Source organism: Meriones unguiculatus, chromosome 1 (genome assembly GCF_030254825.1).
Source record: "Meriones unguiculatus strain TT.TT164.6M chromosome 1, Bangor_MerUng_6.1, whole genome shotgun sequence".
Lineage (NCBI taxonomy): Eukaryota > Metazoa > Chordata > Mammalia > Rodentia > Muridae > Meriones > Meriones unguiculatus.
The window spans coordinates 69,354,342-69,369,930 of NC_083349.1; the positions used below are offsets into that span (position 1 = coordinate 69,354,342).

Sequence of the window (15,589 nt, forward strand, 5' to 3'; positions counted from 1 at the left end):
ATTGTCATTCTTATGGAGCATCTCCTGTCTCAATGTTGTAAGAAAAAGTGTCCATCACCTTCTGATTGAGTAATAATGAGCTGATCAGCCAAAAGCTGAGCAGGACAGTTAAGGTGGGACTTCCAAACCCAGTGAGGGGGTCTTGGGGAGTACCAGGGAAGAGGAGTCACCATGAGAATGCAGATGAACACGGGTGTGCCAAAGTGAGACCAAGATGGCAGGTAATGGGCCATGAGGATAGGAATTAGGGCCAGGCCAGCACAGCTGGGTTAGACTAGCTCAGTATCTGCCCAGCTATAGTGCCTGAAGCTTTGAATAAAAATATTTGGTCTCTGTATCATTATTCGAGAGCTAAAACAGGCATGGGGGAAAAAAATCCTTGCATTTTACACTACTGTAAATATACATCAGGTCTATTTAAGGAAAATTACATACTCTTATTGATGAGTAAGAGGTGTTTAGCTGGGGGTACACAGAGATGCACTTCAGAATAAGCAGCCATGAATTTCACTATGTGATAATTTGAAACCATGTGTGACAATGGTATAAGGCAACATTATTATTTGCTCCATAGTGATACTGACAGCAGATTTCAAATGTGAGGTCAATAACTCTGAAAAGATGCAAAGAGTGGAACTGTCTGTGAATAACTTGCTCACCTGCCTTCTGATTCCTCCTTTTCTGTCTCCATCTTCTGAAAGGTTAACCCAGTGTGGTGTTCAGTGAACATTTTCAGATGACTACTACAATATACACCCAAGTGTTCTCTGACACCCCTTTGTATCGACTGAAACAGTTTGTGTGGAAGTGACAGTGTACATGAGTGAGCACCTGAGAATGTAAGCAAGCAATGCCCTTGAGCAGGTGTGCGGATGGACCTGAGTGTGTGCAGCAGGACAGGACGTGGCCTTGCTGGTAAAATCGTTTAGGCATCCTCACTCAACAGGCAAGCATCTGTACTTGGTAACTAGTTTGGGCCATTGTCAACAAAACCAATGTTTTTTAAAAAGCCTTAAAAACTGCTCTAATCACAGGTAACAGACAAAAATGTTGGCTTCATATGTAAAACGTCTATTTACATGAAGAAGAAACTGTTTCTTTACTTAGGACCACAGGCATGTCAACTAAGAAAAAGAAGATAAAAACAAACTTCATCGACCAATCTCTGCTCTCTGCTTTAGACAGAGAGGAACCTGAGCAATGGGAAAAAAATTAAAATTTTTTAAAAACTTGACCTTGGACACTGGTTCTATCACAAAAGCAAACTTTAACACTGACAGCCAGTCTTGCGATGGTCACACAAGACTCTCTTCATCAAATTAGGAGCAGCACTATTGAGGACCAAATCCAAGTCCTGGATTCCTTTCCTAGAATTTCAAGCCTTTCTCATGACCGGGCACACCTCTTACTGCCTTTGGGCATCTGCTCTTGGAACCCCATAAGGCCTTTTCCCCCCCTTTGGCTGCTGTTTCTCTTGCTTCATGGACATACAGCCTTCTAACTCTTTCTTAACCTCTAACTTTGACCTATGTAGAGCAAAAGCCTCTTTCTCTCTGGCACCTATCAAATCCCTGAATATATGAAATTTAGAAGTCAGAACTCATTTTATTATTATAATTATTATCTTGGATAAATAAACCAAAGAACATTTACTGCAAGGAGGGGCCACAGGAGGGAACGTTGACGCTAAGCACAGTACAGTGACACACACCATGAAAACCTGAGACCCACCATTCTGTACAGTGGATGCACACTGACAAAGGGTGCATTTACTCCACAGAGAAGGTGTTCAGTACTTAGAGTGGACAGCTGTTCATCATTTATTTTTAAAGTCCTGTGTTGTGTGGCACTATGCACATGCAAGCATGCATGGCAATCAGAGGGTGACTTTCACGAGTTGGCATTCTCCTTCCATGATGTGTTCTGAAAACCAAGCTCAGGAGATCATCAAGCTAAGACAGTGTTTCTCAGTCTTCCTAACGCTGAGATCCTTTAACACAGTTCTTCATGCTGTGGTGACCCCAACCATAAAATTATTTCATTGCTACTTTATAACTGTAATTTTGCTGATATGAATCATAATGTAAATATCTGATAAACAGGATATTTGATGTGTGAGCCACAGGTTGAGAACCACTGAGCTAAGCCACATTTGTTTTGAAGTATGTAACAATTACAAACCTATATCTCTTGTCAGAGAAATACTTCCTACTTCTTAGCAAAGTCAGTATCTGCATGTGTTATAAGAACACCACAGGAGGCATCTATACCACATGGGGATACCTGACAGAAGAGCAGCAATCAACAGTGGCAGGCCTCTAATCCTGCTTCTAATCTTTAGATGAAGTCAGGTATATCAAAGCTCACATTCCAGCCACTCTGGAAACCACAGAACATCTTAAAGTATGCTAATTAGCATACTTTTACAACTTATTAGAAGTATAAGAAATGCCTTTTTACCTTGTATGAGTTTCATTTATATAAATAACATTCCGCAAACCCAGAGAGGGGATACTGGGGTTGAAAAAAGTTTCCTATAAAAAGAAAATGAATGCAGACATGAATTCACAGCTGGACTTACGGTCCAGAATCCCACTAATATCTCTAGGTGACATTTGAAATCCAAGCACAACAGCAGGAATTGCTGCTTCAAAACTTACAAAATGAAGAAAATGTGTTTTATTGAATAGTACTTTTTATACTTCAAAGATAGTCACAAACTCAAATCTTACTTTGAAACCCTAAAGCCAAAGGCAATGGTATCTCTTCCCTCCCTGCACACTCCTCCACCCAATCATTTAGAGCAGAGACCCATGTCAGCTTCAGTCACAGATTTAAGTGTTCCCCAAATACAAAGTATCATCCTAAAGCCAGTTACTGAATTAAACCCCTCAGACCACGACCACCAGGCACATGAGAATTATGATTATTTTAGGGGTAAAAAATTGAGGCTACCAACACTCAGACCTTTCTGTTCCCTGGAATGACTGAGCACCTGACAGTGAGAAGTGCAGCTACCAGTCTCTCTCCTGACAGGTAATCTTGAAAGGACAGTGTACTCCTTTATCAAGGTAAGCAAAACAGTAGAAGTTCAAAAATGAATGCAAAAGAAGTGTCAACAAGATACATAAATTACTTAATCTCTTTATAGAAAACTAGGATTTCAAAGAATGGAGGCAAATATCAAAGACTATAAATTAAAAACGGTCACTAAAAAGTATTTTAAATGCACATGGAGGAAATTCAAGATGAACTTCCATCTTTTACTACCTCTACAAAAAAGCAACAGCCTGCTACAATCCATCCATCTAAGCCAGGCCTAGCATCACCAGCAGTAAGCACCCTCCCTCCCCAGGCAGCTCTGACTTATCACACCCTGTAGCACCACAGCTGCAGTACTGTTGGGAGCAGAACTGTACTTAAGGTATTGTCTTGCATTCAAAATTAGAATTAGGTGAGAGGCCAGTCTAAAAAGAAAAGCCACATGGCCTTCTATTTAAATCTTTGTTTCCACTATCCTCTAAATCCAAGCTGGCCTCAGTCCTGGTCTGGCAATTTTCATAATCCTTCACCTATAACAAATCTTGCATTAAGGCACTTACACTTTAAAGGAAGCATCTCTAACAAGCCATTCTTGGGCAGACCTCAACACTGAATAAGAACTACTCAGGCTCTGCCTAAATCTTGCTAAGGGTAGTAAATCCCTTGATGCCAGGCTCACAAAGGAACCGCCTCCTAAGCCAGCCTCAGGTGGAGAATTTACCCAGCACAGTTAGCCATTCACACAAGTTATAGGCAACCTCTGTACATGACAGTTTCTGATCCTAAATATTTGGTCCATCTCAGGAAGAGCTGGCATCTAATACATTTCAAAACATAACTCTCACCTTAGATCAGTAGGGGAGGAAATTCTGTTTGCTAACTCATCCCTCTACCAAATGCCATCAGAAGCTCACCTTTCACCCAATCGGCAATCCTCAAGGAAGGTGTGGCATGTTTATTCCTCAACAAAATAACAGAAACCACAGACACTCTTGGGGCCAGAAAGTCAGAAGCTAGCGGGTGTTGAGCACTACAACTCTACAGACATTAACTCAGAGTAAGACTTCCCACCCCCCAACCCACACCAATATTACTCACCAAGCGAGCAGCAATGAAAGTTTTAAGTCCAGAAATGTTTGACTTACAAAGTCTCAGTCCTAAAGGAGCCAAGTCCATTAAGAACAAACAACTAAATCCATAAAACCAAAACCCTATGTGGCAGGAACGTGTGTGAGCAAGAGAGCTCTTACCCAGCTCTGTGGCGTGCAGGAACCGCAGCACCTGCCCACGAAGGGTCTCTTCCGGCTCATAAGGCTCTCCTTCCATTTCAGCGTTGCAGATCTGAAGAAGGTAGGTTTGAACCCACAGTCACCCTAAGAAATAGAAGGCAGAACTTGTGTCTAAATGGCAAGAGAGTTCTTTTGATCCCCTTGGTCTCTAAAACTAAGATATTTGAAACAGAAGAGAAAATGATGCTGTTTCCCTTCTTTGGCAGTATAATTTACATGTGCCTTGAGTATTTTTCATGAAAGGTGTCTTATCCCATGAGCATAACCTGGAAAAAAGTTTGGTACATAGAAAGTTGATTTCCTAAAAACAATCATAGTTTTTAACAGCTGCTACATGCATTCACAGGTTTAATTATAAAGTTGCGATTTCACCAGAGACTGAATAGAAAGAAACCACAACACACATGTTACCCAGTGGGACATTATTCAGCCACAAAAAGGAATAAAAACCAAGCCTGGAGTTCCTTATTTCAACAACAGTCAGGCACACAAAGGCAACTAGTGCCTTTCTTACATGTGCAAGCTGAAAACGTTGGCCTCATGGAAGCAGAGAATAGAATAGTAACCCAAAGTTGTAGAGGCCAAAAGGACTTCTTTTTTTTTTTTAATTTTTATTTTTATTAATTACAGTTTATTCACTTTGTATCCTAGCTGTAGCTTCCTCCCTCCCAATCCCACTCTCACTCCCTTTTCTCCTCCCATGCCCCTCCCCCAGTCCAATGATAGGGGACGTCCTTCTCACCTTCCATCTGACCCTAGTCTATCAGGTCTCATCAGGACTGGCTTCTTTGTCTTCCTCTATAGACTAGTAAGGCTGCTCTCCCCTCAGGTGGAACTGATCAAAGAGCCAGCCCATGAGTTCATGTCTGAGACAGTCCCTGTTCCTATTATTGGGGAACCCTCTTAGACATGGGCTACTTCTGTGCAGGGGTTCTAAGTTATCTCTTTGCATGGTCCTTGTTTGGATTATCAGTCTCAGAAAAGACCCCTGTACCCAGATTGTTTGGTTCAGTTGCTCTCCTTGTGGAGCGTCAAAGGGACTTCTTAAAGTGGGATGAAAACACATTCTGAACCCCTATGCTCAGTCCACCTTACCCATGCCCTTTCAAAGCACACTCCCACAGGAGAACAGTGAGGGCCTGACACCGTGAGCAAGTGTTCTTACAATATTGAGAGAAAAACCAAGTACGTGTAATAACATTCTGTTATCAAGAGCTTTGAAAGCCTAGAATTTAAATGACAGTGACACCATTTGACAGAGCCAACCCTGTCCTACTCTTCTAAAGAGTTTTCTTTAACTTCGGTTTCATTCATTGTTCAGCTCTCACTGATATGACATACTTAAAAATAACCAAATATTGATATAAACTTGTATTGCGGTATTTTAAAGTTGGAAGCTGTTTCTGTGATGACTAATCTCTCCTTGATAGCACTGCAAATGTTTAAGTGAACTGTTTGGAAGGCTTCTCTTAAACTCACCCAATCCTCACTTGAGTGTTTGCATCGGCCAAGGCTGTATTCTGATGAACTGGGCAAACAAGAGACATCTATTGTGCCACGTATCACTGAAGACTCATCCATGTCACAACGTAGAAGTCCCAAATCATGTGCTGGAAGAAAATAAGTACTACTCAAGGAAGCATCAGAAACTTAACATGAGGTCTCAAAATGCTGATGTCTACACAAATCTGTTACAGGAGACTGATTGAACTGACCATAGCTTGGTGGCAGAACACTTATCTGGCCTGATGTGTTTACATGTCTGTTAAGCTATCCCAAAGATCAACATTCATATCCCAGTATTTCCTGAATATACAAGGATACACCTGTAGCACTCTATGAATATGTGTGCATGCATATGCATACACATACAGATGCCTGAGGCCAAAACAGGGCATCAGAGACTCTGGAGCTAGAGTTGCAGGTAGTTGTGAACCATCTGATGTGTATGCTGGGAGCCACACCCTGGTCCTCTGAAGGATCAGCAAGCGCTCTTAGCCGATGACCCACCTCTCCAGACCCAGCATAAGCGTACTTGGTGTAATACATGGTATAAGTACAGGGCGTTTTTTTGTTGTTGTTGTTTTTTTAAAGACTTTGTTATGTGATCTTTATTTCAGTACTTTAGCTGTTGGCTTTTTCTCACCAGCATTAGATTCTTCTCTTAAAGTCAAAGATCACCTTTGTGAACAGTGTTTTCTACAAGGAACTGACACTTGGCCTCTTTACAGTGCCCACGTAGATTTGCTCCAGTAACTGTTTAGCCTCAGACCAACAGCCCATGTCCTTAGCCATTCAGCATGAGTAATGAGCTGACACCAAAGGAAGGCAGCGCACCTCGGGGGAAAGTTCTTCTGTGCCATAAAGAGTTGACCCCCAGCTACCAACTTCCCGTCCAGAACGGCCACACAACAGGGGGAGCACTGCTGCCTGAGAAAAGAAATGAAGCGATCAGAGGAGGAAAAGGAGGCTTGTGCCAAGAGAAGTCCACGCCTTGCTCCTCCCACACCACAGGGTTTATCCGAGGTCAGGGCAGATTTTTTTACAGGACCTGGGAGGAGAATTAAAAAAAAAAAAAAAAAGGAATAGGGAAAATCCCAAACTCTCCAGACAGCTGCGCTGAGCAAGGGAGAATACGAAATCTGACAGTCAGACACAGGCAGAGGCAGATGGGCCCCCATCTGGAATTCAAGGGCCCAGCTGCACATCACGCGTGTGAATTTGGACAAGTCGGTTAAGTGCTACACCTTGCTACACCTTCATTTTCCCATCCGGAAAATGGGCAGCATACCATCCGACTCGACCGTCACAGGCTGCAGGGAGGACAGGGGGTCTCCACAGCACGCCCGGGACACCGTGGGGTGCAGGGCGCTCAGCCGCACCACGCGTGGCTTCTGTCGGCGGGCGGTGCCCGGGCCAGCCGCTCGCGCAGGCCCCTGCCGCCTCGGTTTGCCGGGGAGCTGAGACGGCAACCCTGCCGGTGGCAGCCGGCTCCCTCGGGCACCAACGTGTCCAGCCCTCCCGGAGCCCGGCCTCCTCCAGGGTCCGCCCCGGACACTTGCAAAGCCACGGGCGGGCCCGGGGAGAAGGGCGCCCACGCACCTGTCCCCGCGCTCCGGCCCAGCGGCGTCCCGCAGCCCGCACCGCGCTCAACACTCGCGGGCCAGCTCGCGCCTGGGAACCCGCAGCTGCCAGCACTCCGGCTCTGCGCCTGCTGCAGCGACGCGCCGTGATGACGCGGCGGCGCGGGACAGTGACGTCGGGGGCCACCGGCCGCGGAGCCTTGCCTAATACGCAGGCAGGAAGGGTGGTGCCTAGCCCGCGGAGTGAACCTGATGGTTTCACGGTCCGTTCTGGCATCGGTCGGAGGGTCTGTCTGTCCGTCATCTTTCTTGGGCGGCCTCAGCTAACCTGAGTGGTCCCACCAGGGCCAGGCCCTGTAGTGGAGTGCATGTGGGCTGTTATTTTAGGTCCCTGTGCATGAGCTTGCCCTTTTGTGAGAGGTGTGAGGCCAAGCTGAATTTGTTGAGAACGAGGACTCAGGGATTCAAAAATAACGCTGTGAAATTTCTATGATGACTCAGTCTTAAAGGAGAAAAAAAAATGAAGAATGGACAACTTGAAAGTACAGAGCCGCCTAGGCAGGAACACTCGGCTGTTTTCCTTTGAGGTACATTGCACAAAGCAGTATCTGCGGTAACTGTGTTAAATGACCGCGTCCTAGCTTCCTAAGAGTATTGAAAAATACATTTCAAATGTTTTCGCCACAAAAAAAAAAAAAATGGTAAGTGAAATAATGGCATGCTAATTAGCATGACTTACTTTGCATTGCACTCATAAATCATTAACATCATTCCATATCACGTGTAACTATTATATTTCAATTTACTAGTAAATACCTATTTTAAAAATGGCTTGAAGAAGTCCGAGTCAAACTTTACCTCCCTTAAGCCATTTGAACAGAACAACACTGGGCAGGAAAGGGCTCTTTTGCAATATTTGCCAACGCTATTGACAAGGCCAATGGTTATCAAGAAGTATTAGCAATTTAAAATGAAAAAGATACATCACTCAACACATATTGAACAGGAACTAGAATCTGGGAACACAGAGAGGACTAAGACATGGTCTTTGTCCTCAGGCACCTGCTGTTGGTTCCTGTCCAGCTTGCATGCTGTCAGCATAATCTTCTGCTCAGAATAAAACTGTGCACAAATAGCCCAACAAAAGCATGTCCATAGCTCCCTAGAGTCCAAATGTCTGGCCAGGCCCATCAGGCCTACAGAGAGGCCTCCTTCCCCAGCAGTTGTCCCTAAGGTGGTTCCTGAGACGTGCTACCACCTTGGTTATGCGTGCCCCATTCATCCCGGCATTCTGTGGTCCCTGAACTATTCTACAAGCATTATTTACTCCTGTCCTCAGTTATCACATGCTTCTGTGACATCTCGAAGGTGAACCATAGCACCATATCAACCTGTGTCAGACCTGCTGAGGGTTACAAACTGGTGATGGCCGTGCGTTGCATCGCTGGTCCTAATTAATGTGTAATGCTGTGTTATAAGAAGCACCCCATAAATATCTGAAGCTAAGGCTCAACAAGAAAAACAAGAGTTCCTTAACTTGCAGTTTCCACTTCTCTTTATAAACCCATCCTGTAAAATATTTTCTTCTGGGAAACAGCCCCAGAGAATAGAAATAGGTATTCATAGAATAAGTATTATAGGCCTTGAAGTCAAAGACCTGCCTTTACTTAGCCTCACATGTACCTTAGCAAAAAACAAATACACTTCACTAACGTTCTAGAGGACTGTACATTGGCTACAAAGAGTAAATTTCTTATCACAAAACATCATGAAATTTTGTTCACAGAATACTGTGCCCTAACAAACAACAAAACAAAACATGGAAAGAAAAAGAAAAACCTTAGATTGGTAAAAAGCAAACAACAAGAAATATAGTAGAAAGACTGACACAGAAAAATTCTGAACTATAAGCCAGATGGAAAATGTGTCTTATGTAAAACTCAGCTGTAGGAACTCTTCTTGCACAAGAGCTAATATATATGTAAGTGTGGGTTGCCATGCCAAGTTCAGGTTACTTAATGAACATTGCTTTGGAAGCAGGCAACTCCCTAAACAATGTCCTTTATCAACAGAGTGAGTTGTAGTAACCAGTCCAGTCACTTCAGATGGGGCAATGGGAGTGGACTTAACCGTCTTATCTAAGACAGCCAGAACCAAACAGGCAGATGTGAAACAATGACATTCAAATAGCAGACATCTTGTCCAATGGGAGGGGTTAAAATGAGATAAGCCTTAAATTACATCGGTCTATCAGCTAGAGAGAGTTCTCAGGCTTCAGTATGAAACAGAGAAACTCGGGGAGGTTTAGGTAGACTGGCTTGGGGGGAACGGAGGTGTCAGATCTGGAGCACATACCAGAGAGGAGAAAGCTAAGTGGCTAAAGGAGCCATGGAAACCCGCAGAGTCCAGTCCTCAGCTAATTAACCTGCACATATCTGGGCCTTCCACATCCAGGGAAGAAGAGCACATAAACTTGAAAAGAAGAATGAATGCTCACTGTGGCTTGCACAAGATGGGGGGAGGGACATTCTTGTTTCTACCGGTAAAAGATTCTCCGTGGTCGTACAAGACCATTAAGATGGAGTCTGGAAACCCCATATTTCATGACATAAATGACTTCACCTCAGTAGCAGGGCAAAATTAGCCCTACAGGAAAGTCTATTATGGTCCTATTTAACAAATCTTAAAACCCTGTACCACCCCTACCCCTTGATCAATTGCTAAAAAAAAAAACCTAAAAATAAAGCATGACAGTACTTAGAGGGAATATGAAAATATCCTGACCCTCACAAAGGGAGATTCCCAGTGTTGTCAAATTGAAATTCTTAGGCATGCAGAGGAAAAAACAGAAAGAGTGACAGAGTAATGCATAGCAGAAGTGGGGAAACCCATAAATTGAGAGTGCTAGGGATAGTGGAGTTAACAGCAAGCAGAATAAAGACCTGGGAAAAGATTCAGCAAAAACGAGGCTGGGAGAGAGGGAGATTGCTTACCCCGGGAGCATGCATGAAATCATGTAGACTGCACAAAGCACTACATAAAAGCGGGCATGGTGAGCAGGCCTTCAATCCCAGCACTTAGGAAGTAGAGGCAGAGAATCGGGAGTTCAAAGTCAGCCTCCACTCTAAGGTGAGTTTAATGCTAACTGGGCCATAAGAGACCCTGTCTCAAAAAAAAAAAATCCAAATCAAACACACAGACATAAAACCATTGAGATTTTTTAAAACATAAAACACACATAAACACTTGTAATGAATTAACAACAGATTAAACATCACCAAAAAATAAAATAACATACTTTAAAACATTATGTCAGTGCTATGTGGAATGCTGCACTGAGGAACTAGAAATAAATAATCAATGTAGCATCAGGGAATTTGGAGTGAGTGTGTGTGGTTGGTGTCGCTGAAAGAAAGGGGAAAAGTAACCACTGAAAGAATTCGTTACTAGAAGACATAGGCTATATAATAAATGTTACTGATTTTCAAATGCTATAGATTTTAAATCTGAACCTACACCAAGAATTTACAAGACCTTCAGGACCTGAAGTAATTTCTTATTAAAATATCTTTAAAAGATGGCAGACTACTTACAACAAAAAATTAAAAACAATATACTGTGCAGTTTATAGCGTGTATAACTAACGTGACAACAGCAGAGAGTCTAACTGCATAAAGACAGAAGGTGAAGAAGGATCAGAACTGAAGCCTTTCTCACACTAAGCTCTGGTAGTTTTTCCAATATTTACACTGCCTATTTAATAGTCCCTCTTCAAAAGGCCTCCCTTGATGATCAAAGGGAACCTGAGGACATTTGTTCCAGTTTCTACCGATCCACCTATGAATGTACACTTCTCCACAAAAGAATACAATTAGCTGACTTTTCAAACCTCAATCATGCAGTATCCATGGCATTGCTTGATCTAAAATATAACAATTCTTCTAGAAAATTCTATTAGGAGAAGTCATTTGAATGATGAAGAGACCCGGGCTTTTTTCTCATCTTCTACTTTTCTCCAGGTTCCTTTTAGGAATTTGATTATTCAGTAAATGTTTATAAAGCCTCTACTTTATGCCAGGCACTCTGCTTTAAGTACAGCTTTAGCAAGACAGTAAAGCCCCTTCTCTGGAGAACATAGTCTAGAATACTTACTCAACTCCTGTTTGAATCTTTCCCAAAAGATTCAAATCGGCTTCTAGCTCTTCAGCTCGTAGCTTTTAGGATCTCCCTAGTCTCTCTCCTTGAGAGAGCCGTTGATCTAACATCTATCTGTTCTTTCCTTCTGATTTTGTTCAGGGTGATCTTTTGCCAGGCTTAGAGAAAAGAATGAAACAAGGTGTCTAAGCCAATTATGATAATCTCATTGCAGAATATTGCAACTGTTGCTGCAGCCAAGATGATCACATGACCTGTAGTCCAGGGCAATGTGACCTAAAATAAAAGCAACTGTGAGGATTGGCCCAGCTTTGCTTTACCAGTTAAAGGAACACAGCAGGCATTGCTGCTTCCCTGCTTCCCTGCTTCCCTTAAGATGTCCAGATTTTGTCAGGGACTCACCTATGTAAACACTAACATGTGACAAAATTCTGTCACTCTCCAGCAAAGGCACATCAGCTTTGACTTTAATTGTGGGCAAGTTTCTTGTGCTAGAATGACTCAACTACATTAAAAAAAATAGAAAAGTTTCTTTAGGTGTACAGATTTTAGTAGGTTTATCCTATATTATATGTCTATATGAGTGAGTATATACCGTGTGCATCTTTCTGCTTCTGGGATAGCTCACTCAGGATAATCTTTTCCAGATCCCACCATTTACCTGCAAATTTCATGATTTCCTTGTTTTTTATTGCTAAGTAATATTCCATCGTGTAGATATACCACAATTTGTGCGTCCATTCCTCTACTGAGGGGCATCTGGGCTGTTTCCAGCTTCTGGCTATTATGAATAAGGCTGCTACAAACATGGTTGAGCAAATGTCCTTATTGTTTACTTGAGACTCTTTTGGGTATATGCCTAGGAGTGGTATAGCTGGATCTTGAAGACGCGCTATTCCTAGCTGTCTGAGAAAGCAGAGGGAGGACTCTTGCTAAAATGTTCAATTCCTAACCAGAAAGGCAAAGAGGATGGACATCAGAAGAAGGAAAAAAGAGGAAACAAGTCAGGAGCCTGACACAGAGGACCTCTGAAAGGCTCTGCCCTGCAGGCTATCAAAGCAGATGCTAAGACTTCTGGGCAACCTTTGAGCAGAGTGCAGGGACTCTTTTGAAAAAGGTGGGAAACAGTAAGATCTGGAGAGGACAGGAACTCCACAAGGGGAGCAACAGAACCAAAAAATCTGAGCACAGGGATCTCTCCTGAGACTGCTATTCCAACCAAGGACTATGCATGGAGATAACCTAAGACCCCTGGACAGATGTAGCCCATGGCAGTTCAGTATCCAAGTGGGTTCCATTGTAATAGGAACAGGGACTGTCTCCGACATGAACTGATTGGCCTGTTCTTTAATTACCTCCCCCTGAGGGGGAAGCAGCATTACCAGGCCACAGAAGAAGATACTGCAGCCACTCCTGATGAGACCTAGTTGACTAGGATCAGAAGGAAAGAAAAGAAGACCTCCCCTATCAGTGGACTTGGGGAGGGACATGCATGCAGAGGGTGGAGGAAGGGAGGGATTGGGACAGGAGGAGGGAGGGAACCACAGGGGGGATACAAAGTGAATAAAGTATAATTAATAAAGAATTCAAAAAAAAAGAAATTAAAAAAAATAGAAAAGAAGGATTTTAGAAATCAGCTTTGTCAGCCTAGCAGACTGAGGGCTGGCAGTGGAAGGGGTGGACTTGATATCTTTCAGAAGTAACCTCAGGCCATAGGGGTTTGAACATCACTGAAATACTTTGGACACACTTATAGCACTGCAAGGACCTCACCTTCACTGAAAGTTGCTTCATTAGTAAATGGATTAGTAGAGTAAGCTCCAAATAACCTCAAAGGAGTAGTCCCATGTGAAGTATGGTGTTGGCTGAAAACATCTCTTTCTACACAAGGCCTTTGGTTTAAAGATTCATATCAAATCTGAATGTTTCTGAGAAGCAAATAATGACTGTCTGACTCCTAGAAAATTCTAGACCCTCCAAAATGTTGTACCATGAAAAGTAAACCCAGCCAATGGCCCCAAACCACATAACAGCCTCAAGTGATCCTTTTTTACAAGTTTTGAAGTGGACAGAACAGTGGCTGATTGTAATATAAACTTCTGGGCTGGGGTATAAGGCATGCTGGGTCTCATTTTAAGAGAGAGAAGACAGGCAAACAAAAATTCCCCAACACTGAGTCTAATTTTACTGAAAAATAATGTTCAAAGAATGCATATGCTCAGATGGGGTAGGGTCCACATGACAAGGCTGGTTGGAGCTACAGTCCTTCTGGAAGACCATCAAATCTACCCGAAATGGTCAGACTTTGGGAAAACCTGTTCTAGCATAGCCTAGTGCCTAGCTGATAGGGTGAGGGGCAAGGCTGAACTTCTCAGAAAAAAAAAAAGGCAGAAACTAGGTGGATTGCATGCCACCAGCCACTAGCTGTGCCTCAGGGTGGTGGATTAGTTTTAAAAGAAAAACTGGCCATAGGCAAGCAGGGTGAGCAATCAGGTAATAGAGAAATTAGTTAGTGTGTCTTTATAAAGCCACCCTAGCTCACTCTTATGGAATGAAAGCTATTTCCTCTCAGTTCTGGAGTATAGGCAGTCTTAGCTTCTTAAGTCCTGTGTCTCTCTAAAATCTTCAGGGAAGCCACGCGGGTTGCAATCTGAGATAGAACGCAAAAACGAATGAAGAAACTACTGCGCTGGGGTCTGTAGTCAACAAGACAAACTTTAAGCTTTTGTTTCTCCCTGGAAGTTCAGCTAGATTGTGTTCAGCTAGAGAGGAAAGTTGGCTGAAAGAGGGGTAGAATTCAGCATAGCCCACACACTGAGAAGGGAACGTAGTTCAAGGACTTAGCTCAGATGTGAGAATCCTCTCATCCGATGCAGAGTACTGGAGGCAGCAGGCCCTCCAGGGTGCAGTGGGTCTTTGGAGCCTCAGGAAGGCCCACATGCTAGAGCCTGTCATAGAAGGAATGGAACTCTGAAAGGCACACAGGGCTCAGGCAAGGACCAGAAGACTCAGCAAAAATGAGCCGGGACCTCTCCATGGCCCCCTGCAACATGCATACTCAAGTAAGGGACAGGGGCCGATGTCTGAAAATGACCACTTTTGAATTCTAGGGAATGGCTTAAAGATGGGTTAATTCAACATTCACTCATCCCAGCCCACTAATAGTCTGCTTTGTACTACGTTGGCAGCAGAAAAAATATTTTGTCATGCATAAATCAGGTCCTGGCAAGTAAAGAGTCTCCTTGGCACACAAGAGGATTAGAGGGAACAAAGTAAACCAGGAGAGACAAAATAAAGAATATCAGGAACCCATGTCACCCCTCTTTGGCTGCACTGTAAAGTGCCTGTAATCCTAGCACTTCAGAGGCAGAGGCAGGCGGATCTCTGACTTCAAGACCAGCCTGCTCTACAGAACTTCAAGACAGCCAGGATTAGACAAATAAACCTTGTCTCAAAAATAAAAGTCTATGTTCGCAGAATAGTGAGGAGACCAGCCTTATGATGGTCACAGCAGGTCGCCAACTAGATATTAGTAGGCCAGAAGATCATTGCAGGTGGCTCCCGCCCTAATCAGCTTCTGGAACAGAAATGTCACGACTTTGCTTAGTCTTCCTAAGAATGAAATAAGAATCCTATCTCTGACCCTGCATAGCGACATGACACTTCTAAAAGATCATGATTACTATCTAGCTTTCTGGTAGAAGCCAGACACATTATTATTTTCTCCTCTATTAAGTGATGATGACACTTGTTGCACATTATGTAATCTCAGCACTCAGGCAGAAGGATTGGAGACTCACAGCCACCCTTAGTTACATACACAGCTCAGGGCTAGCCTGGGCTACCTGAAAGTTCAGCTCAAAAAAAAATTAATAAAAATGGGCCTGTCAATCTGTCAATTTTTGGATAAGAATAAGCCCTTTGGAAAGCTTTATCTGTTCCTGGAACTTCAAGAATGGAGAAAGCCTATCTAAACAAATGGGTCAACATAGGGTTAATCTGGCTGTTGTCTACTCTCAT

General features: G+C 43.3%; 1 protein-coding gene across 5 annotated transcripts in view; it reads right to left on the minus strand.

Moving 5' to 3' along the window:
- Gpam (glycerol-3-phosphate acyltransferase, mitochondrial) overlaps positions 1-15,589 on the minus strand; it is a 60,511-nt gene that overhangs the window by 24,352 nt on the left and 20,570 nt on the right. For 2 of the 5 annotated variants that reach the window (XM_060391178.1, XM_060391189.1), the window contains exons 2-5: positions 6,669-6,761; positions 5,811-5,941; positions 4,293-4,415; positions 2,461-2,534 (exon numbers count right to left, since the gene is read on the minus strand). In XM_060391178.1, the coding sequence (XP_060247161.1) occupies positions 2,461-2,534; positions 4,293-4,415; positions 5,811-5,912 (299 nt within the window). In that variant the 5' untranslated portion in view covers positions 5,913-5,941; positions 6,669-6,761. Of the gene's footprint in view, positions 1-2,460; positions 2,535-4,292; positions 4,416-5,810; positions 5,942-6,668; positions 6,762-7,433; positions 7,573-11,566; positions 11,711-15,589 lie in introns of those variants that run through there. The other 3 variants (XM_060391185.1, XM_060391184.1, XM_060391192.1) reach the window with 3 other exon arrangements.